Source organism: Hibiscus syriacus, unplaced genomic scaffold (genome assembly GCF_006381635.1).
Source record: "Hibiscus syriacus cultivar Baekdansim isolate YM2019G1 unplaced genomic scaffold, ASM638163v2 tig00110705_pilon, whole genome shotgun sequence".
Taxonomy (NCBI): domain Eukaryota; kingdom Viridiplantae; phylum Streptophyta; class Magnoliopsida; order Malvales; family Malvaceae; genus Hibiscus; species Hibiscus syriacus.
In genome coordinates, this window is record NW_024062831.1 from 1,043,374 (window position 1) to 1,068,963 (window position 25,590).

Sequence of the window (25,590 nt, forward strand, 5' to 3'; positions counted from 1 at the left end):
GAGTTCATCGAAATCTTTGGAGCTACATATCCTCCTGAGTTCTTTGATGCCTCCAAAACTCCTTATCCTTCAAAAAAAATTACAGATGCTTGACGTGACCTCTAGTAGGCTCACGTGACAATAATCTAGTATATGACAGATATATATGTTTAATTTGTTGACTTACAAATAGTCACCATCACATTAGGTTTGACATCAATACTAAAAATTTGTATATAGATCACCATGTAATGCTCAATAAGGAATCTATCCCTCTAAGACTCTCTTCTTCTTAATTATTTTTATATCACTTATCTCTTTTAATCCGGCAAAAAGGCCCATATAAGGCATTGCTTTTTTTTTCATGTGATGCAATTGATCTTTTTTCTCTCTCAGGAAGACGAGAGATGGCATGATGTCTTTTGGAAAGACGATCAAATAACACGAAGTCTTTTAATCTCCGTAAATGGTCCAATAAGGACGTAAACATATGTTATATGTAGAAGACTCCATGTTATCCAAACCTTTTTCCCGAAGCCCTTCCGTAATTTCAACGTTTTTCTCAATATATTGTAGAAAGAATTATTTGAGAAAATATACTTCAATTATCAATATTTCAAGATTTCTTTTCCCGCTTCATTAGTCGACTGATTTTCATTTTAATCTATTAAATTACAATTCTTCATTTAAATGATAAGAAGTTACCTTTACCATCAACAACAGTGGTTCGTGTAAGGTGTAGTTTTCCTCGTGTCAATTGTCATGTGTGTCTTAATATACGAAGCACAAAAATTCCTGTCATCCATGTGTGATGATGTGGAAAAATATGTGTCAAACATGCGGGGACACGTGAAAAAAAATACAAATAAAATTGAAGTTTATTCATTATATAAATATTGAATATATTAATAAGATATATTAAGAAAAAATAAATTTAAATATTAAATTATTTACTGATATGTTCATAAGTTCAGAACATGAACCTTAAAACAAACATCAAGCACAATAAAAAGTTTGATCCACTAATCATACATTATTAATTCTGAATTGAGTTTTAAAAATAGAGCAAATTATATATCACTGTGATTCACAATCCCCACAAGTATTGATCTGATGTTCAGTTTTCCCTTGCTTATTAAACCCTAATACAAAATCAAGATTGTAAAGCACAGGGATCACAGTGAAAGAGCACAGGAAAGCAAGCAAGGGCCCGAAGATCCAAAGCAGCAGCGGAAGCGCGGTGTAGAAAAGCCGGTTCCCGACGGTGTTCAACACGAACCCTTTCTCGAGCAACTCCGATATATACTCCGGTGTGACGACGGAAGCCGGGTCTTGTGGGCAGTTGATAAGGATGTTAACTTGGTTAATGAACCGGATTGATAAGGAATGGCAAAAGAAGGAGAAGAGGAAGATGCATAGGATGGTGACGTATTTGAGGGCCACCATCAGCTCGCCGTGAGCTCCGAAGACGGAGTCATTGATCGGCCGTTTGACGCTGTAAGTGCTGCTGATTACCGCGGCTAGACCGGCGGAGAGAAGGATGCAAGTGGTGGCCATTAGGGTTGATCCCATTATGCTGTTTCGTAGTGTTTGAACTGCTAAGATGTTCTTTTTCTCATTGTCCTGCATGCCACATTCATCATACATGTGAAATCCAGAAAATACAAACTAAATGGTGGAATGCGAAGCAATTTTTCATGTTTAAGATTTTTTTTTGTTTAGTGGAAATGAGTTAGGGTCAACTACATGTTTAGTATCCAACTATCACTTTTATTTTATTTTGATCACCCAACTATTTTTGTTTTCTAAATCATACCTATTATTAAATTTTGGTTTCATATTGGTCACCAACCGTTAAAAAATCAATGTTGATGCTGACGTGTCATTATAAGATAATACCACATCATCACTGATTTTTTAAAATACCCCATTAGTAATTCTGTTAATTTTTTAACGACGGGTGACCAAAATAAAACTTAAACATAACATTAAGTATAATTTTTAAAAAACAATAGTTGAGTGATCAAAACGAAAAAAGTAATAGTTAAGGTACTAAATATATAATTTACCGAATGAATTATGTATTGTCATTACAGTTGAAAGGCGAATTTATAAAATTTTAAAGAGAAAAGAATAAACTACAAAATATTAAATTTTTTTTAAAATATACGATAATTTGACATTTTCAGGAATGATTGTCCCTAGTGCCCTCTCTCTTTATATAGAAGGTGGGGAAGGGAGAGTACCTTCATCATGGCAGCGACCCAGAAGCGTCGACCGGAGGCATTGGTTCCGATGATGGTGGAGAGCGGCTGAGTCCGAACCTTATGCCATAGCCAGCAATGATAAGCTAAGCTCATGGCTAAGCTTAGCGGCACTAAAACAATGTCCAAGTAACACGATTTCCACTCCATCTCTCTCTTTCTCAGCCTTTCTTCTTTAGACTTCTTTTTTTTTTTTCCTGAGAATGGTGCTTTACTCTCCTTTTTATAATGATTTTGTGGGGGAAGTGTGAAGTTTACATGTAGAGTGGGACTGTCCAAAAATTAGAACATGCTTTTATGGATAAGATTTTTTCCATATCAATTGAATTACCAGTTTACCATTTATAATCTAAGAATTCACACTATAATTTATATTAGGGTGTAAATTTTTAAGAATTATATTAAAAATATAAAATTAAATTATTAATAAAAAAGTTTAATATATAAAAGTTTAAATTTTTAGGATAAAATACACAAATGGTCCCCGACTATAGGGCACTAATTTTTGAGCCCTCTGACTATTAAAAGTTATAAAATGGTCACTTGAGTATAAGACATTGCTTTGTTGAGTCCCCGACTATTAAAAGTTACAAAATGGTCACCCGACTATTCATATGTTTAAAATTCGTCCCTTTCTATTAAAAATTTAACGACAATATGAGCTAGACATTAACCTACTGATTGTGATATGATAAAATATGATCTCAAAATCTCAAACGACTATCATATCTCAGTCAACATGTTAATTTTCAGCTCATATTGTCATCTATTTTTTTAACAAAAAATGACAAATTTAGAACATGTGAATAGTCGGATAACTATTCTGTAACATTTAATAGTCAAGGAACTCAACAAAGCAATGTCCTATAGTTAAGGACCATTTTGTAACTTTTAATAGTCGGAGGATTCAACAAAGTAACACCCTTAAGTCAAGGGACCATTTGTGTACTTTACCCAAAATTCTAAAGGTATGACTATCTTAGCATTCTTTTATTCATCTCTGATTTCCCATTATTTGAAGGATAAATGGACAACTCAATATTGTCATTTGTCAATAAACGAAGAATTCAGGATAAATTTCTAAATTAATATTTTTAATTAAATTTAATTCTTAAAAGACAGTGATACTAATATGAATTTAGGATAAATTGGACTCCAGAAGACCAAATGTATAATTAAATTAGGACTAAACTATTTTGATTAGGACTAAACTTATATAATTTATAAGTTGTAGGGACTAAAACTATTATTATATCATGGTATATCATTGTTCATCCTAGTATTTAACTGCTAATAATTTATTTATAATAATTTCTTAATTAAATAATTAAATATTAATATTTTTAGAATAACTCGTTTATTTTTTGGCATTTTTTTCGATATGTCATCGGTGACCAATATATTTACCGATCTAACACCGGTCAGACTATATTTCCCGATCTAACACCCTTAACATTAAAGCGTGCCCCCTATACCGCGCTATATGCTAATTTGACGCCACATGGGTACAAAGCGCGGCCCCTGGGGAGCGCCTTAGCCACGTAGGGATATAGCGCGACCCCTGGACAACGCCTTACTGTATTTTCACAGATCGAGGCAGTGTGGATTATGGACTATAGTATGGGTTTATGTTTAAATTACGATACTACCATTACACCATGTGATTTTTTTTCGTTTATATGCTCCCACTAATATCAATGTAAAGCACACCTCTCGATAGTCAATATTAATCACGAAAAAATTATGGAGCATATTTTTTATTTTTTATTATAACATTTCTAACCGAATTTAATTAATGTAGTCAATTAAATATTAATTCAGTAAAATAATTTAAAATATAATTATAAATAATTCGATTTTACTATACCATAATTAGATGTTAATCTAATGAAAAAATATTTTAAAATTTTAACTAAAAAATAATATCATCGTGAGAATAATTTTATATATTTATAAAAGTATTTTAAAATTTTAAACAATAATTAATATTATCATACCAACAACCAGTTGGTCTAGTGAGATGAGGTACTAGATCCCTTAAGCAAGTCAAGGGTTCGAATCCTGACGTTTGTGAATGGAGCAAACTGGGTTGGGAGGTTCGCCCTCACCTCTGCAGTATCCGATCTGGATTAGTCGGTCAATAAATCTATTTTTAAATTTAATTATGAAATATTTAAATATTAATATAATCTTATATTATAAATTATTTATTATTTTTAAATTAAAAATACTTATTCATCTGATTTAATTTAATTTTTTAATTTTATGTCATAGTAGATCTTATTACATATGAAAACACTTTATAAAAATTAATATTAACAAATAACTATAAATGGAATGATATATATATATATATATATATATATTAGTTTTATGTTTTTTTCAAAAAATATATATTAGTTTTATTTTAAACCAGTAAGTATATATTTTAATTATATTATTTATAGATTTTATAAAGATATAAAAATCAAAAGATTATGATAGTAATATTAATTATTATTTCAAATTTTAATATTTTTACAATTGTATAAAAAATATTTTCATGATAATATATTTTTTTGAATTAATCACTGATATCCGATTTATTGATCGACTGTATTACTCCCTCTATATCATCCTTACATTGCCCAGTAATTATTATGTCGTCCACATAGACCAGGACAAAAACATAATCATCATGTATGCATCTCACAAAGAGTGACACATCGGTTAAAGACTCCACAAACCCCATCTGCTCAAGACAAACCTTCAGCTTGTCATGCCAATTTCTGGGTACCTGGCGAAGCCCATATAACGCTTTTTGCAGCTTACACACAAGCGGTGACCCATCCGCAGCAAATTCTTTAAACCCAGGAGGCTGTTGCATGTACACTTCCTCAGACATGTCACCATTCAGGAACGCATTATTTACTTCAACTTGGCGTAGAGGCAAGTTCTTAGTGACAGCAAAAGAAAGAACCACATTCAGTGTGACAAGTTTCACAACCGGGCTGAACGTATCCTTGAAATCGTACCCAGGAACCTGTGAGTAACCTTTGGCAACGAGTCGTGCTTTATACCGTTGCACAGACCTGTCTGGGTTCTTCTTTATTTTAAACAGCCATTTGCAGCCTACAACATCACGACCGTTGGGCAGGGGAACAAGAGACCAAGTCTTGTTGTCGTGCAGCGCACCAAGTTCAGCATCAATAGCAGACTTCCAATTAGGTGATTGCAACACAGTCTGAACATTAGTGGGTACTGTGTCATCAAAAAAACTGGTGTACACCTTTGGCTTAAAAACACCGTATTTGCTGCGTGTAAGCATAGAGTGTCTATTTCCAGTGACCTCATCATGAACATGATGTTCTTGAGCAGGCACTGAAGTACTGGTCTCAACACTATTGGATTCATTGTGATCTGCACTTAACGGATGAGCTGGACTAGCATGGTGGGAGGCAGCACCTCTACTACTATCAGTCGATGTGGGAGATGTACTATTGCCATTTGATGTAGACGACGCAGCACACCTTCAGGTGTTGTATCCAAGTCAACTTCAGCTGAGACACCTTTTCCAGCACTGGACTCGCGTTCTATATTTAATGAAGTGAAGCACCGTGTACATCGAATTTCCCTACATCGGTGACCACCTTCAGCGACTGAGGTTGTGGACCAGTCTTGTGAATTGAGTGCTCTGTACGATTATTCCCTGCAAAAGGAAAATGTACCTCGTTAAACACTACATGTCTCGATATATATATGCTACCATCAGGTGCGAGGCACTAAAACCCCTTATGATGAGGACTGTATCCAAGAAAAACGCACGACTGTGATCGAAACTGCAGCTTGTGTTTCAGGAAGGGTCGTAAGTGTGGGAAGCATTGGCAGCCAAATACCTTCAACGACTAATACTCAAGTTTCTTGCCAAATAGTTTTTCAAAGGGCGACACTCCCTGCAATAGCTTAGTTGGTAACCTATTAATCAAGTGTATGGCAGTAACTACTGCATAGGACCAAAATCGATTGGGCATAGACGCTTGAGCAAGAAGTACAAGAGCAAGTTAGATGATGTGTCGATGTTTGCGCTCCACCATGCCATTTTGCTCGGACGTGTGTGGACACGTGACACGATGCACAATGCCTTCCTTGAGCAAACAGGTTGATAAACGCATGTATTCTCCTCCCCAGTCACTCTGGACAGCTTTAATAGGCATATTAAATTGGTTTCTAACTAGTTGTTGAAACAACCCAAATGCAGTGATCGCCTCAACCTTATCCTTTAAGAGGTAAAGCCAAGAGTGCCAAGTACACGCGTCAATGAAAGCAACATAGTACTTAAAACCATTCGAGAGAACCGGTGCAGGCCCCCATAAGTCCGTGAAGATAAGCTAAAATGGAGTTTCATACACGGTGTTTGAATCATATAACAGTAATTTGTGGCTTTTCCCCATGTAACAAGCAACACATGTTTTATTTATTGAACCAGAAACATTTACATTCAGCTGTTTACAGATTCTGGCTAAGCTATCATGTGAGGGATGCCCCAATCTTCGATGCCACAACTCGTAAAGGTCACATGATGCAGGTAAGAAACTTGCTTCAGCTACTAGAGCAGTCACTTGAAGATCTACAGCAAAGGCGTACAAACCATTTTCTTCTTTCCCACAAAGTAACACTGTGCCAGTGTCTTCATCATGAACGCATCATTCATGAGCATGGAACTCAAAGAAGATATTATTGTCCCTAGCAAGCTTTGAGACAGACAGAATATTCTTTGTTATTTTTTGTACATGTAACAAATCACTCAATAACAAAGCTCGAGAGGAAGAGCACAAGGTAGTGTTGCCAATAGCCTTAACGTCTAAAGCCACTCCATTACCAACTACCAGCTTACCTGGCCTGTTATAGTCATCTTTATGACTGAAAACTGCTTCATCGGGTGTGGCATGATGTGTGGCACCCGAATCTACCACCCACCGTTCACGAGCTGCTGTGGAGACAAGAGCTTGAGGACGCGAGTCAACCTGAGACCCACCATTTCGAGCATTGCAACACTCAGCCACTTTAGTTTCACACATAGAATAATATACATTTTCAGTCTGATCCTTGGAGTATGCTTTACTGTTAGATGTAACCCCAGGAAAGTCTTGATCAAAGCGGTGCCAGCAGCTGTCAACAAGGTGACAATTCTTCCCACAGAGTTAACACTGCATATGTCGGCCACATCCTCGGCCTCGTCCACCAGATCGACCACTAGAATTAGCCGACTACCGAGAAGGCTTATGATCATAGGTGAAATTGGAGGTAGAAGATCTGCTCACACCAGTTCCTTGAGCAACAGTTGCACTAATTGGCAGTACCTCAGGCTGATCACCAAACCTAGCTAGCTGCGTTTCTGCATCCATCAGCATGGTATATACTACATCAAGTGTCAACGACTCACGTGTGGTTGTTATAACCGCAATAAACGGTTGGTACTCACGAGGGAGTCCCTTTAATATGCTTGCAACCAGCTCGGCTTGAGACACCACGCTGCCACACGACTCCAAGGCGTCACACACTTCTTTTACACGTGTGAGGTAAACTCTCATGGAGTCATCACCCTTCTTGAGAGATTACAGCTTGTAGTGCAGGCTGATAACTACAGTCGTGGACCTGTTTCTAAAGAACTGGAGCACCGTGCTCCACACCACTGAGGCAGTTTCTGCACCCACGAATTGAGGTAGGAGCTGATGGCTAATTGTGGAGAGCAGCCATGACGCGAGGGCGCTGTCTTGAGCAATATAATCTTCATATAGCTCATTCGATACAACTTCACCATCATCACCGACCACGGTTTCAGGCGACGACCTCATCGTTCTCATCAAGAACCGTTCAAGGCGATGGCTACGCACCGTCAGCAGGACTTGCTGTTTCCAAAGAAGGAAATTCGTTTCATCAAGAACGATGTTTACCTTTTTATTTGAAAACGCTTTGGCATTTCTTGGAGCAAACTCCATGAAAGGAGAAGAGCCACCACTACTCAGCATGGCGAACAAGAACACAGTCTTTGCAAAAACGAGTATTTACACAGGGACATCGAAGCATATTTCCCCAGGAAATTTAGCGATTGATGCCATGTTAGAATGCTAGAGATATCTTGAAGAAATGAAGAACACAAACGTTTTTCTTATTCATCTAAGCATATCGATTACATTGCCTTTATAGCAGTTTTACAAGAACCTTAGCTGAGCTACAACCACCTCAACTGCCTGCTAACAACCTTAACATCCCTAACCAACCTTAACTGCTTAACAGCCTAGAGTAGTTACTCTAATATGGTGTAATGGCAGTATCGTAATTTAAACATAAACCCAGACTATAGTCCACAATCCACACTACTTCGATCTGTGAAAATACAGTAAGGCTATATCCCTACATGGCTAAGGCGCCCCCAGGGGCCGCGCTTTGTACACGTGTTTTTCATGTCAGCATAAGGCACGCTTTAGGGGGGCGCCTTACCCCCCCCCCCGTGACGCCAAATCAGCATATAGCGTGGTGCAGGGGGCGCGCTTCACTGCTAAGGGTGTTAGATCGGGAAATATAGTCTGACCGGTGTTAGATCGGTAAATATACCGGTCACCGGTGATATATCGGGAAAAACACCTTATTTTTTAATCACATAATTAAATGTTCTGGGATGTATTTTATTTAAGAGTTTATTGATAAAAGTAGTATTTAATGATTTATGGATCCATGCCAACCCAAGGTATCTTTTTTTAATAATTCTTAAAGTATATCCTAAGATAGCATTCAAGTTGGTGGGGGAATGAGATTCATAACCATAAATAATATATTTTATATCTTATATGTAAGTATATACTATAGTGTTTCTATCTCAACTTAGTTTTTAGGCTAATTCTATGGGAATATGGGATATTGTTGTCAATATCATAATTTCGAGTTTAGAAAATTGAATATAGGTTTTTTTTTTCATTTTTAAATGACAAATTGAAACGTTTTAAAAAATATATAATAAAAATGAGGAGCATCCCACTCTCATCTACAACTTGAATTTATTTATAAAATATATAAATATTAATCTACAAAAAATTAGTAATGAAATACATTACATAGACGAATTTTATAAATAATTTGGTTGTGATAAGATTTAGGTCGACATATTTAAACATTTTTAATAGTTTGGGTGATTACAAAATAGTATTTCTTCATAATCTTTCTTAGTTATTGATAACGTGTACGCATACCCTACAGACACAGCTGTTCGAACTCAAAATCTTAAAGGAGAACAATATTATCTTTAGCCATTGGATTCAAATTAAGAGTTTAAATATTGTGATTACAATTCAATTTATATGGCACCAACAATCAGTTGGTCTAGAAGAAAGAGCCACTAGATTTTTTAAGCAAGATTAGGGAGGGATTCAAATCCTGATTTTGAGAATGAAACAACTAGATTAGGAGGATCTTTCTCATAATAAGCCTTCACAGTACCCGATTTAGATTAATCAATCAATAAATTGAATATCTACGTGGTTTAGCAACCATAATTATATGATAAATAAGTGGAAAGAGTTGAAACTATAAGTTAACAATCGTAAGATTACACTAAATGGGGAAGAGGGGAATGAATTTGGACATGTTAGAAGGCAAAATTCAAGCCCCATGAAACAAAAAGCAGTTTGCTACTATTGCCACTTTACGACATTAAACGAGACTGCTCTCTTTATTTATACCACTTTATGGAGGTGAACCAAAATATATGCGAGACAACTCATTGGTCATTTGTCATCATGCCTTTTCTATTCTTAAATTTAGCCCCTACCATCTCCCATATTTACCATGGCATATTCCCCTCACCACCCTCTATGATATGTGCATGTATGTTATTTTCTTGGGTAAACCACGAGTTTAGTACTTAAACTATTAATCTTAAACTTTTATTTGTTTCATAATCATGCCTAACATTTACTTTTTTTTCGTTTTGGTACCTCGCCAATTTTGGGTGATTAGGTACTAAACACGTAGTTTATCCTATTTTCTTTGAATAGTCTTGGGTGATTACGAGCTAGTCTATGTTCAAAACTTTCTTAACCAATTGATAATACATACATACCATGCAGACGTAGTTGCTCGAATCCAGAACCTCTAGTGAGAACAACATTCCATTTTACCACTGAAGTCACTTGATGTGTTATGTATATTAATATTATTTAAGAATAGGGAAAAACACAGGAATACATGTTAGGTAGGGACGAAAAACAATATTTTATGTTATGAGACAACTTATAAAATTTTAGAGGGAAGTAAACTTATAAAATTTTAGAGGCGAAAACATATTATCAATAGAAAAAACACATAAAATCTAAAATATAAGATAATTTGAAAATTTCAGGGGCGACTGCCCCACCCCGTCTCCTTGGTCTATCCCTGATGTTAAGGGTACAAATTAAAAAAAATTATATCAGAAATTTAAGGGTACGAAACTATAAAATTTTAGAGATTACAAAATTATATCATCATTAAGAAAACCCTAAATTATACGAGAATTTAAAATTTTCAAAGTTACGATTCTCTTTTTAAATAAAGGATGAGATTGAGATAGAGACAAACATGGAAAGGGATTAGGGGATAAGTGGCAGCGTTGAGTTTGCAAATGATATTCAATTTTTAGCAAATTAGGCAAAGTAGGAGGCTGGAATTTCTTAATTCGTGACTGAGTGAGAATCTGACAATGCGCACAAGGGAACATGGTCTGCTAACAAAAAGGTGACCAATGTGGTAAATTGCTACTTACTAACAATATTTTACCAACTATCAATTAGTGTAAAATGATAAGGTTAAAAGTTTAAATCGCATTATCATAAATAAACTAAACATAATTAAAAGAGTCACTTACATAATAATTTTTAAAAAATGATCGATTTTTTTATATAAATGATCGATCCCTAATAGTTAAAAGTTTAAAAATGAATTGATCCCTTTCATCAAATGATCGACCCCTCGTGTATTAAATGTTATTTTCTTTACAGGTAACAATTATAATGCATCCCCAACAACTCCTGACGTCTAGATTCATAAAGAATGTGTAAAATCAAGATCGATACATCTCAAGAACAACAACAAACACTGTTGAAAACAAGTATCAACATCAAAGAGTCATTGAGAGTTTATTTGTAATATATTTTATTGTAATACACTTATGAGTTTCATTGTTTATTTTGGAGTGTGAATTGAGTGAGTGTCTAGTTGTTGCAAACATATCTGTTTTATGAGATTTCTCTTTACTTTGTTAAATTTGTAATTCCTCTCTTGAGAGAGTGTAAACAACATTTTGAGTTATAAACCTTGAATTGTTGAAGATTACACATTTTCCTTAAAGGTTAACAAATTTAGTGGATTTGAGTAATCTTTAGTATTGATGCTAAGGTAGTGAATGTAAACTTGGTTTAGAAGTCGAATTACTCTAAAATCTTTACTCTTTTTTTCATTTTTTAATCAAAATAAAAATATGTGTTAATAAAAAAATCAGATTGAACTAGTTTTATATATATATATATATATATATATATATATATATATATATATATATATATATATATATATATATATATTGAATTCTATAGACATTAAACGGAACTAGGATTGAATATTGATAGAGACCAAAATATTAAACTTTTTTTAAATATAATAGTTTATTAAGTATTTAAACTCAAAATTTAGAAGACAATGTCTAATTTATCTAATATTTAAACTTACAATGATTTAAATTGTTATTAGACCAAAAGATTAAGAATATGATATCATCTTTCTTTAGTACGCCCCCTACTTGATTATATATTTACTAAATTCTTATATATATTTTAATTTAAATACTTATTTCTACATTAAACAAAATATTATCATACCAAAATTTATCGAATATATAAAATTTTTAACAAGGATTAAGGCCTCTTTGAGCCTCAACAGAATTCCGTCTCTGATTAACCTTACATTAAATTTAATAATTTATATATTGATAGTATATATCCAAAGTATTATACATATATTAATAATTCATATTATATAAATGTATTTTACATATTTAATCTTATTTTTTATACATTACATTATTTTTATTATATTGGTGTCTAAAATTATGGATCTACAGTCACGTTTGTGTCGTGAGTAGTGAGACTCAAATACGACTCTCAAAAGTTTCAAAGGATAATGTGTATGAGCGCATTAACTTCAACCGTAAGTATTAACCTTTTTTTAGGGATATATAAAAGTAATCTTTTTTTTTTTCATAAATAAAACCGTTTCATTTTTCATAATTCTATGGAGGAAAGTTAGGTTATTCACGTTCCCGGGACACGAAAATTTGCTAAAATAAAGGGTAAAATACACAAATGATCCCCTAACTATAGGATATAATTTTATTGAGTCTTAGAATGTAGGATGTTGTTTTGTTTAGTTCCTCGACTATTCATTATGTTTCAAATTGGTCTTTTTTTGTTAAAAAATTAACGGTAGATTGAGCTGGAAGTTAACATGCTGCCTCATATATGATAAAATATAATCTCATAGTTTCAAACGAGTATCATATCCCCGTCAGCAAGTTAACGTCTAACTCAAACGACCATCATTTTTTTAACGGGAAAGAATGAGTTTGAAACATAATGAATAGTCAGATGACCATTTTGTAACTTTTAATAGTTGATGGACTCAATAAAGCAACACCCTATAGTCGGGGGACCATTTTGTAACTTTTAATAGTTGAGAGAATCAATAAAACAATATCCTATAATCGGAAGATCATTTATGTACTTTACCCTAAAATGAAATATGATATATTATAATAAAACAAATCAAAATATAAATATTTGTTTAAAAAATATAAACTATTAAAATCTGTAAAAGTATATTTTAAATAAAATCAAGCACAATAATATATATATATATATATTGATTAATCTGAGGTGAGTATAAGGTAATATATGTTTGAAAGATTATAACTCATTTGACAATGAACCTTAAACACTCTTATAAATGCCGTAATTGAACCCGAATCTGTACGAATAACAATTATTCTTTTAACTATTGAGATCGTTTGCCACACTAAACTATATGAATATAATATAAATGTGAAGTTGCAGGGCAGGCAACGCAAGCATTATTATTTATAAATTTGTTATGCATGCGTTGTAGTTACATATACCTCATCCCACCCATGCATTTATGCGTTGTAATAAACTATAGTGATTTATGCGTATGAATCCCATCATTCTTCACCAATTGTTAAAGCTTTCCCAACTAGTTCAAAATACAATGTTCCATAATAGAATACCACATGATTTAAAAAAAATAAGAATTGTTTGACTATGCAAGTATAGCTGGCAAAACAAGTCGAGTTATTCGATTTTAAAAAAATATCAAGATGGAAATTTTAATTTGAATAAATTCACTTAAAAAATCTAATTGATTTGGCTCGAATATAAGCTAAATTTGGTCCAAAACTTGAAAAGAACTTAAATTTATAGCTAGACTTGCATTGATATAATTACGATAAGATTTAAAATAATGTTTTATATTTTTTAAGATCATTGAATTAGTTAAAATAGACAGCTGATATTAATTCTTTGTTTTTTCAATGAATATATTTCTATTTCCTACTATAAATCTCAGTTATATATTTGTCCCAAATAAACTACGATAATATTTAAAATAATAATAAATAAATTATGATAATATTTACATCTTTGTTTTTTGTTGGATTATTAAAGTCATAAATAATCTTGACCTGTAACCCCCTAGACCCGGCCTATGCGTTTCGACTAAGTCTAGTGGATCACATTATAATTATTAAAGACATTTTTCGCAACCGTTATTCCATCAATATAAAATCCGATATTTTAAAATAAGGTCCATGTCACCAAAATAAAGTAAACTTGACAGATAAAAACATTACAATCTGATTTACTTCAAGAGATATGTTGATCCTCCAAGTGCTCGAACCAAGGTATCTACCCAACAGTATCTGAAAGGGGAAAACATTTTCAAAAGGTGAGCTAGGCTCAGTGTGTCCCAACATTTCCATAAAATCACAATAGGTACAAATCATATTCCAGTAATCTCACAAATTCGTAAAAGAGTTTAACTTTTTGAAAATCATAGTTTAAACCCTTTTCTGGTACACCATCAGTAGTTCCCAAAATTATTTTCCATATAGCTTACTTTATGCACATAGCAAAAAGAAAGCCGACTTAAGGATAGGCTCTGAAGCTTGTATCCTTAAGCCCAAGTCAATAAGTCCATATAGCTTACCCTAAGCACACAGCAAAGGAAAGCCGACCTAATGAAACATCTTGGGGCCCTCAAGAGTCACATTAGGCCCAGTTAGCTTGATCAGAGCTATTCCATCGTATTTCAATTCCAAAATTCAATTGCACCGTGACATAAACTCCATAAATCCAAAAACATGGTAATCATATACCATTTCAAAACAAAAATTAGATAGCAGCCATATTCCATAAATTGTCACATTAAATTGGTGCATCCATAAAACAATAGCCAATGAATTCGGTGTACCACGTATTAAAACCAATAAAACAGTTCAATAACAAGTAGGGAACACACCTCGACAATAGATTCAAATAACAAATCTACTGATTGCTGGTTTTACCACGCTCTGCTACAGTTTTCGAACGGGTAAATACTGGCACACGTGGTTTAACTGATCTAGAAGAGCTGGGTCGAGCTGTCGAACGATCCGGAGAGTCTCTTGTACCTTCAAACAATAATATTTATCAGTCTCAAATCCTATTTAATTGTTCAAAGCTAAACTTCTTAAGTATATACGCATTTTTCGGGTTTGACTATCAATTTGAGGTATTTCGAGTCTGAATTTGGCCAAACGGATTACGAAATCGGAATCAGGGCGTCGAAAAACATAAAGTATGACTTTTCGAAAATTCAAATTCTTGGTCAAAGTCAAAGTCAACCACTTTGACCGTAGATTTGGAGACCTTCGGATTCGAATTTGACAAAACGGACCACGGAAACGGATTCGGCACGTCGAAAACTATCAGGATAGGTATACTCGGAAAAGATTAACGGTCGTTTAATGCTCGGTCAAAGCCATTTTAAGTTTTGGTCAAAGAAAGTCAACGGTCAACGGTCAACGGTCGGGTCGGGTCGGGTCAACGGTCGGGTCGGGTCGGGTCAACGGTCGGGTCGGGTCGGGTCAAAGGTCGGGTCGGGTCGGACCGGTCAAACCGATTCAGACCGGTCAAACCGGTTCGAACCGGTTGAAACCGGTCAAACCGGTCAGAACCGGTTGAAAACCGGTTAAACCGGTTTCCAGCAGCCACTCGCCCTGCGGCTGCGCGTGTGGCGCGTGAGGCGTCCTCCGGGCCCTAAAAATCCCGGAAAAATTTCTAAAAATTATTTTGAGCGATTTCAAGATACTTACAACGATCGGTTCAAATTTTTGAACGGCGGAGAGCTCGATTTCAAATCGGCCGAATCTTTGACTGCACCACCTCCTCACGCGCCGCCGTCTACGGCGGACAAGGTTGACACCGGTGAACTCGGAACGGCACAAGGAACACGATGGTGCGGGAGGTGTCGTAAACGGAGCAACGATCAGCGGTGAATTTAAGATTTCCTCGGCGATAGAGCTAACAAAACCGTCGCTACTTTGACTGGAAATTCCCGACGTTTGGCCGCGTTTCGCTTCAATTAATTTGAAGGGTTTGTTCCTCGCTCGATGATGAACACAACGGTGGTTTCAAAACAACGATCGGAATTCGGACGGAGTCGGAATCGGCTTTGAAGTAGAGTGCGGGAGGAGAAATTTCACAATTGTTTTCTGTTTTGAAAACAGAAAACCATTCATACGCTTAAATGAACTTTTCTGCCGACACTAAAAGGAGTAATGCAGGGCTTGGTCCCTGAATTTCCTTTAACTTCTAAAATGGCCTAAAATTTTGAAAACTTTCGATTTAATCCTCAAATTTTGCCAAATTACTTAATTAAATTTTTTTTTCTCTAAATTTTATTCCGGGTTGTTACAATTCTCCCCCTCTACAAGAAATTTCGTCCTCGAAATTTACCTTATGAGAATAGTTGAGGAAACTGAGCCTCCATTGACTCCAATGTCTCCCAAGTAGCTTCTGAGGGGCCTCGATTACTCCACTGAACTTTGACCATTGGAATTCGCCTATTCCGAAGAACTCTTTCATCTTTTTCTAAAATCTGAATGGGCTCCTCCTCATATGACAAATCAGGTCTTAGCTCTACTTCTTCAACCTGAATAATGTGACCTGGATCTGGACGGTATCTCCTCAACATTGATACATGAAAACATCATGAATACGACTTAACTCAGAAGGCAACTCAAGCTGATATGCAACAGGTCCTACCCTCTTCAAGATACGAAATGGTCCAATAAATCTTGGACTTAATTTACCCTTACGCCCGAATCTCAATACTTTCTTCCAGGGTGAAACTTTCAAAAAGACCCGATCTCCCACTTCAAACTGTATATCCTTCCTTCTTTGATCTGCATAAGATTTCTGCCTATCAAATGCCTCTTTCAGACGGTCACGGATTAATCTGACTGTGTCCTCCATCTCTCGCACTAACTCAGGTCCCAACGTTTTCCTATCACGCAACTCAGTCCAACAGATCGGAGTGCGACATTTACGCCCATAGAGTGCTTCATAGGGTGCCATACGAATACTGGTCTGATAACTGTTATTGTAAGCAAATTCAGCCAACGGCAAAAAGTTCTCCCAACTACCATGAAAATCGATTACGCAACCCCGCAACATATCCTCCAGAATCTGAATTACTCTCTCAGATTGACCATCAGTTTGTGGATGAAAGGATGTACTATAATCCAATCTTGTTCCCAAAGCCGTATGTAACGCCTTCCAAATCTCGAAGTAAATCTCGGATCTCGATCAGAAATAATAGAAAATGGAATACCATGCAATCTGACAATCTCTGAAATATACAATCTTGCCAGCTTATCCAAAGTATAATTTACTCGCACAGGAATGAAGTGAGCTGACTTTGTAAGTCTGTCAACAATCACCCAAACTGAATTTTTTTTCAAAGGAGTCATAGGCAAGCCAGTAACAAAATCCATAGAAATACGCTCCCATTTCCATTCAGGAATCTTGATAGGCTGTAACAAACCTGATGGATGTTGATGTTCTGCCTTAACTTGCTGACAAGTCAAACACCTAGCCACAAAGTCAGATATGTCTTTCTTCATACCAGTCCAATAATACCTCTCTCTCAAATTCCGGTACATCTTATCTCCTCCGGGGTGCATAGCATATGGACTACTGTGAGCCTCAGTAAGGATAGTCTGCCTCAATTCAGCGTCATCAGGCACACAATATCTACCTTTAAAGCATAAAACTTCATCCTGATCAATTGTGTAATCTGTGTTTGTCCCCTGCTCTACTTGCTCAAAGATGGAAAGCAAGGAGCTATCAAGGGGCTGCTTAGCTTTGATCTCATCAACCAAGGTCGGCTTAACTTGCAATTCTGCTAACAAAGTGCCATCGTCATATAAATTCATCTTGGCCATTAAAGACCTCAACTCCGATACCGTCTTTCGACTCAAAGCATCTGCTACAATGTTAGCTTTACCAGGGTGGTAATCAATCACGCAATCATAATCCTTTAGAAGCTCTAACCAGCGACGCTGTCTCAAATTAAGTTCCTTCTGGGTCAGAAGATACTTTAAGCTCTTATGATCTGTGAAAATGTAACACTTCTCTCCATAAAGATAGTGTCTCCATATCTTCAAGGCAAAAATTACTGCTGCCAACTCTAAATCGTGAGTAGGATAATTACACTCATGCGGTCGCAGCTGACGGGATGCATAAGCCACCACCTTACTTTCCTGCATTAACACACAACCAAGTCCTGAATGTGAAGCATCACTATACACTGTAAAATCCTTCCCGGACTGTGGTTGAATCAACACCGGTGCTTGAGTCAAAACCGCCTTTAATTTCTCAAAGCTCTCCTGTTGTGCCTCGCCCCAGTCAAACGACACATTCTTCCTTAACAACTTTGTCAAAGGAGAAGCAATGATCGAAAAGCCCTCAACAAAACGTCGATAATAACCAGCCAAGCCCAAGAAACTGCGGATTTCAGATACGTTCTTAGGTCGTTTCCAATTCATAATAGCCTCTATCTTGCTGGGATCAACCTGAACACCTCGCGCAGAAATAATATGCCCCAGAAATGACACTTCTTGAAGCCAAAACTCACACTTGCTTAGTTTGGCATATAGACGATGCTCTCTCAAAGTCCGCAGAACGATCTTCAAATGCTCGTCATGCTCTGCCTCCGTACGAGAATAGATCAGAATATCGTCAATGAAGACCACCACAAATTGATCCAAATATGGTCGGAACACCCGATTCATCAAATCCATAAAAGCTGCAGGAGCGTTCGTCAAACCAAAAGGCATCACTAAAAATTCATAATGACCATATCTAGTGCGAATGGCCGTTTTTGCAACATCAGATCCTTTAACTTTCAATTGATAATACCCCGAACGAAGATCAATCTTAGAGAATACAGTAGCTCCTCGCAATTGATCAAATAAGTCATCAATCCTGGGTAATGGGTATTTATTCTTGACCGTCATCTTGTTCAATTTCCGATAGTCAATACATAATCTTAGCGACCCATCCTTCTTTTTCACGAATAGAACTGGAGCTCCCCATGGTGAAGTACTATGTCGGATAAATCCTCGATCGAATAATTCTTGCAATTGGACTTTCAACTCCTTAAGTTCCTTTGGAGCCATACGATAAGGTGCCATAGAAATAGGTGAAGATCCTGGATAAGTCTCAATCTCGAACTCTACCTCTCTATCAGGAGGTAACCCAGGCAACTCCTCCGGAAAAACATCAGGAAACTCGCTAACTGTACGAATCTCCTCGATCGTGGACAATGCACCTTTGGTGTTCAAAATACAAGCAATGAAGGTCTCATATCCCTTTCGGATCATACGATCAATTTCCATCGCTGAAACTATATTGGAGAGATAGCCACGCCGTTCCCCAATTAACACAACAGTCCGACCATCTGAAGTCTTCAGAGTAGCCCGCTTGTATTCGCAATCCAGCTTTACCTTGTGTTTATTCAACCAATCCATTCCAAGAATTAGATCAAACTCCTCTAGAGGAAGCTCCATAAGATCAGCGAGAAAAATTTCTCCCTGAACCTCGAGAGGGCAACGCCGAAATACTTTATTCACTAATACTGCTTGTCCTACTGGACTCGTAACTGTAACAGTATTTTCAGTGTTCTCTATCGGAATCTGAAGGTTTCGAGATACTGAGCTCGATACATAGGAATGAGTGGAGCCATTGTCCAGTAATGCAAAGTATGGGATAGAATAAATAGTAAATGTACCTGCAATAACCTCAGGCTCATCTCTGTCATCACGACGTCTAGTTGCATAAACCAAAGCTGGCTGTCTAGCCTCAGAAGCTGTTGGCCCTCTATTTTGCTGAGGTCGGGCTCTACTATCTGTCCTGGACGCTGATCCTCGAGTCTTTCCTTGACTACGATCTCTAATTGGGGTCTGTACTGTAGTCTGCGAACGCACAGGAGTTTGGGTAGTGGTCTGCTCAAACGAAACTAACTGAGGACAATCTCTCCGATAATGACCACTAGATCCACACTGATAGCAAAGACCCATCTTCTTACGACACTCTCCTGAGTGTTGTTTACCACAATACTCACAAAGGGGCCCATTATAATACGACGAAGAACCGCCTCGACTGACAGCTAAAGGTGAGGATGCTGCAGGCCTGAAACGTGTATTGCTTCTCTGAGGAGCTGAAGTACGAGTCCTCTTTCCGGACTGTGCTGATGACTCCATCGGGCCTGAAAATTTCTTAGATCGATCTTGATCAACACGCTCTCTACCAGAAGCTAAAAACTCCACCTCTTCCGCATCTTTGGCTCTGCCCACCAGCACATCAATATCTCATCCTGATGGGTTACAACTTGCCTACGCAGCTCGTATCTGAGTCCAAGGGCAAATTTACGACATCGATCTCTCTCCGTAGGTACCATACTGAATCCATACTTCAGCAATTTCAGGAACTCGATCTCATATTCAGAAACAGTCATGTCTCCCTGAACCAGGTCTTGAAACTGTTGTCGTCTCTGAGCTAAGTAGCGCTCTCCCAGAAAACGGCTCCGAAAGCGATCCTTAAAGAAATTCCAGGTCAAACGATCGGTAGGAACACTACTGGTCACTGACTCCCACCAAGTGTAGGCATTGCCATCTAACATCGCCACAGCACCCTGATATCTCTTAATTGAGTCCAAACCCAACTGATCCATGCGTCTCTCTGTATCCTGGAGCCAATCCTCAGCTTCAGTAGGAGCTCCACCTATCTGTCCCCCAAAAGTTCTAACTCCATTGGCAATCAAAGTCTGCGAAATAGGAACCTCAGATACAACACCAGTAGCTCTGACTGCTCCCTGTATTAACTGCAGAAATTGTCTACCAAAATTCTCATCCAAAGTAACTCCGGTAGACTCTAACTCAATATCGGTCGCTCCTATTATCGGTGTAGTCATGCCAATACCAGCGGCAGGAGGCAGATCCGTTGGGGTCGTAGGAGCATGATCACCTATCGGAGGTGGGGGATCTACCCGTATCTCATCGATCGGATCTGCGAATCTAGCCACTCGACCTCGTCCACGGCTAGTTCGACGACTACGTCTAGCACTCATTTTGATGGATCTCAAGTTTACTACAGAAGATAAAACTTAGGGTTAGATAAGCACTTGGAGTCTCAAACATAGTTAAAATCTTAATAACTTTGTGACATGGCCTTAGTAACTCGTTTTGTAAAATATTTCAAAACCGTATTTTCAATGTGGACTCATACACAGTCCGAGGGTTAAAAACCAAATGCTCTGATACCAATAAATGTAACCCCCTAGACCCGGCCTATGCGTTTCGACTAAGTCTAGTGGATCACATTATAATTATTAAAGACATTTTTCGCAACCGTTATTCCATCAATATAAAATCCGATATTTTAAAATCCTAAAATTTTGAAAACTTTCGATTTAATCCTCAAATTTTGCCAAATTACTTAATTAAATTTTTTTTTTCTCTAAATTTTATTCCGGGTTGTTACAATTCTCCCCCTCTACAAGAAATTTCGTCCTCGAAATTTACCTTATGAGAATAGTTGAGGAAACTGAGCCTCCATTGACTCCAATGTCTCCCAAGTAGCTTCTGAGGGGCCTCGATTACTCCACTGAACTTTGACCATTGGAATTCGCCTATTCCGAAGAACTCTTTCATCTTTTTCTAAAATCTGAATGGGCTCCTCCTCATATGACAAATCAGGTCTTAGCTCTACTTCTTCAACCTGAATAATGTGACCTGGATCTGGACGGTATCTCCTCAACATTGATACATGAAAAACATCATGAATACGACTTAACTCAGAAGGCAACTCAAGCTGATATGCAACAGGTCCTACCCTCTTCAAGATACGAAATGGTCCAATAAATCTTGGACTTAATTTACCCTTACGCCCGAATCTCAATACTTTCTTCCAGGGTGAAACTTTCAAAAAGACCCGATCTCCCACTTCAAACTGTATATCCTTCCTTCTTTGATCTGCATAAGATTTCTGCCTATCAAATGCCTCTTTCAGACGGTCACGGATTAATCTGACTGTGTCCTCCATCTCTCGCACTAACTCAGGTCCCAACGTTTTCCTATCACGCAACTCAGTCCAACAGATCGGAGTGCGACATTTACGCCCATAGAGTGCTTCATAGGGTGCCATACGAATACTGGTCTGATAACTGTTATTGTAAGCAAATTCAGCCAACGGCAAAAAGTTCTCCCAACTACCATGAAAATCGATTACGCAACCACATGATTTAAAAAAAATAAGAATTGTTTGACTATGCAAGTATAGCTGGCAAAACAAGTCGAGTTATTCGATTTTAAAAAAATATCAAGATGGAAATTTTAATTTGAATAAATTCACTTAAAAAATCTAATTGATTTGGCTCGAATATAAGCTAAATTTGGTCCAAAACTTGAAAAGAACTTAAATTTATAGCTAGACTTGCATTGATATAATTACGATAAGATTTAAAATAATGTTTTATATTTTTTAAGATCATTGAATTAGTTAAAATAGACAGCTGATATTAATTCTTTGTTTTTTCAATGAATATATTTCTATTTCCTACTATAAATCTCAGTTATATATTTGTCCCAAATAAACTACGATAATATTTAAAATAATAATAAATAAATTATGATAATATTTACATCTTTGTTTTTTGTTGGATTATTAAAGTCATAAATAATCTTGACCTGTAACCCCCTAGACCCGGCCTATGCGTTTCGACTAAGTCTAGTGGATCACATTATAATTATTAAAGACATTTTTCGCAACCGTTATTCCATCAATATAAAATCCGATATTTTAAAATAAGGTCCATGTCACCAAAATAAAGTAAACTTGACAGATAAAAACATTACAATCTGATTTACTTCAAGAGATATGTTGATCCTCCAAGTGCTCGAACCAAGGTATCTACCCAACAGTATCTGAAAGGGGAAAACATTTTCAAAAGGTGAGCTAGGCTCAGTGTGTCCCAACATTTCCATAAAATCACAATAGGTACAAATCATATTCCAGTAATCTCACAAATTCGTAAAAGAGTTTAACTTTTTGAAAATCATAGTTTAAACCCTTTTCTGGTACACCATCAGTAGTTCCCAAAATTATTTTCCATATAGCTTACTTTATGCACATAGCAAAAAGAAAGCCGACTTAAGGATAGGCTCTGAAGCTTGTATCCTTAAGCCCAAGTCAATAAGTCCATATAGCTTACCCTAAGCACACAGCAAAGGAAAGCCGACCTAATGAAACATCTTGGGGCCCTCAAGAGTCACATTAGGCCCAGTTAGCTTGATCAGAGCTATTCCATCGTATTTCAATTCCAAAATTCAATTGCACCGTGACATAAACTCCATAAATCCAAAAACATGGTAATCATATACCATTTCAAAACAAAATTAGATAGCAGCCATATTCCATAAATTGTCACATTAAATTGGTGCATCCATAAAACAATAGCCAATGAATTCGGTGTACCACGTATTAAAACCAATAAAACAGTTCAATAACAAGTAGGGAACACACCTCGACAATAGATTCAAATAACAAATCTACTGATTGCTGGTTTTACCACGCTCTGCTACAGTTTTCGAACGGGTAAATACTGGCACACGTGGTTTAACTGATCTAGAAGAGCTGGGTCGAGCTGTCGAACGATCCGGAGAGTCTCTTGTACCTTCAAACAATAATATTTATCAGTCTCAAATCCTATTTAATTGTTCAAAGCTAAACTTCTTAAGTATATACGCATTTTTCGGGTTTGACTATCAATTTGAGGTATTTCGAGTCTGAATTTGGCCAAACGGATTACGAAATCGGAATCAGGGCGTCGAAAAACATAAAGTATGACTTTTCGAAAATTCAAATTCTTGGTCAAAGTCAAAGTCAACCACTTTGACCGTAGATTTGGAGACCTTCGGATTCGAATTTGACAAAACGGACCACGGAAACGGATTCGGCACGTCGAAAACTATCAGGATAGGTATACTCGGAAAAGATTAACGGTCGTTTAATGCTCGGTCAAAGCCATTTTAAGTTTTGGTCAAAGAAAGTCAACGGTCAACGGTCAACGGTCGGGTCGGGTCGGGTCAACGGTCGGGTCGGGTCGGGTCAACGGTCGGGTCGGGTCGGGTCAAAGGTCGGGTCGGGTCGGACCGGTCAAACCGATTCAGACCGGTCAAACCGGTTCGAACCGGTTGAAACCGGTCAAACCGGTCAGAACCGGTTGAAAACCGGTTAAACCGGTTTCCAGCAGCCACTCGCCCTGCGGCGGCGCGTGTGGCGCGTGAGGCGTCCTCCGGGGCCCTAAAAATCCCGGAAAAATTTCTAAAAATTATTTTGAGCGATTTCAAGATACTTACAACGATCGGTTCAAATTTTTGAACGGCGGAGAGCTCGATTTCAAATCGGCCGAATCTTTGACTGCACCACCTCCTCACGCGCCGCCGTCTACGGCGGACAAGGTTGACACCGGTGAACTCGGAACGGCACAAGGAACACGATGGTGCGGGAGGTGTCGTAAACGGAGCAACGATCAGCGGTGAATTTAAGATTTCCTCGGCGATAGAGCTAACAAAACCGTCGCTACTTTGACTGGAAATTCCCGACGTTTGGCCGCGTTTCGCTTCAATTAATTTGAAGGGTTTGTTCCTCGCTCGATGATGAACACAACGGTGGTTTCAAAACAACGATCGGAATTCGGACGGAGTCGGAATCGGCTTTGAAGTAGAGTGCGGGAGGAGAAATTTCACAATTGTTTTCTGTTTTGAAAACAGAAAACCATTCATACGCTTAAATGAACTTTTCTGCCGACACTAAAAGGAGTAATGCAGGGCTTGGTCCCTGAATTTCCTTTAACTTCTAAAATGGCCTAAAATTTTGAAAACTTTCGATTTAATCCTCAAATTTTGCCAAATTACTTAATTAAATTTTTTTTTTTCTCTAAATTTTATTCCGGGTTGTTACATGACCAATCCTCTGGTTGGACCCTTAAGAAGAAAATTAGTATGTGAAACATTGAAGATAATGAAAGTAAAGTCCATGAAGACAAACCCTTTAGTTATTTTTGTCCTTAGTATTGTTTAAAAATAATTTCCAACAAACCGTTAACGTGAAAACAAAATTTATAGAAACCGTTGATAAGAAGAGATCTTCCACAAGTTCTTTGAGACGATTCTGTAAATATTCTAGAATTACACATAACATTAATCAAGTTTTATGGTTGTATAATAGCAAATTTCAATGCTTTCTTTGTTTTTTTTAATAAAAAAATCCCAAAAAAATATGAACAAATTCTTAATCTTAATTTCTTTATTTTTTTTAGTGTTGTTTGTGTTAATATTTTGGTTAAAATACTGAAATAGATTTTTTAAAGCGTCGTTTCCAGCACTGTCTGCGTATGAGTTATTAGGAAGAGATTTTAAAGAAAAAACTACACATAATTATAAAATTATACTCCGATACCAATGCCCGAATAAAGATCGAACTGTCAAAATGAAACAATCAAACAAGTATAACATTTAGACGACTACATGAGAAACCGAAACTCATGCCGGTCTTAATTGGATGCCAAAATCTAAATGATGCTTTTCAAGCCACGAAACAAATGGATGAATTCAACCAAAAACTGCCATACAAATGTGAATAAGCATATGATCTACTTAAAAAGA

General features: G+C 36.7%; 1 protein-coding gene across 1 annotated transcript; it reads right to left on the reverse strand.

Moving 5' to 3' along the window:
* Positions 1–983: 983 nt before the first annotated feature.
* LOC120138720 lies at positions 984–17,510 on the reverse strand. Its single transcript, XM_039154137.1, has 3 exons — positions 17,504–17,510; positions 2,226–2,403; positions 984–1,602 (listed from the first exon to the last, which is right to left on the reverse strand). The coding sequence occupies exons 2-3, from the start codon at positions 2,391–2,393 to the stop codon at positions 1,057–1,059; spliced, it is 714 nt and encodes a 237-aa protein (XP_039010068.1). The 5' UTR covers positions 2,394–2,403; positions 17,504–17,510; the 3' UTR covers positions 984–1,056.
* Between the last annotated feature and the right edge of the window lie 8,080 nt (positions 17,511–25,590).

What these genes read in the sequence shown, in the direction of transcription:
- LOC120138720 (XM_039154137.1), bottom strand. Translation starts at nt 2,393, where the DNA reads ATGGAGTGGAAATCGTGTTACTTGGACATTGTTTTAGTGCCGCTAAGC. An exon ending in GGGTCGCTGCCATGATGAAG is followed by an intron (nt 1,603 to 2,225) that starts GTACTCTCCCTT and finishes TGTGGCATGCAG; the next exon opens with GACAATGAGAAAAAGAACAT.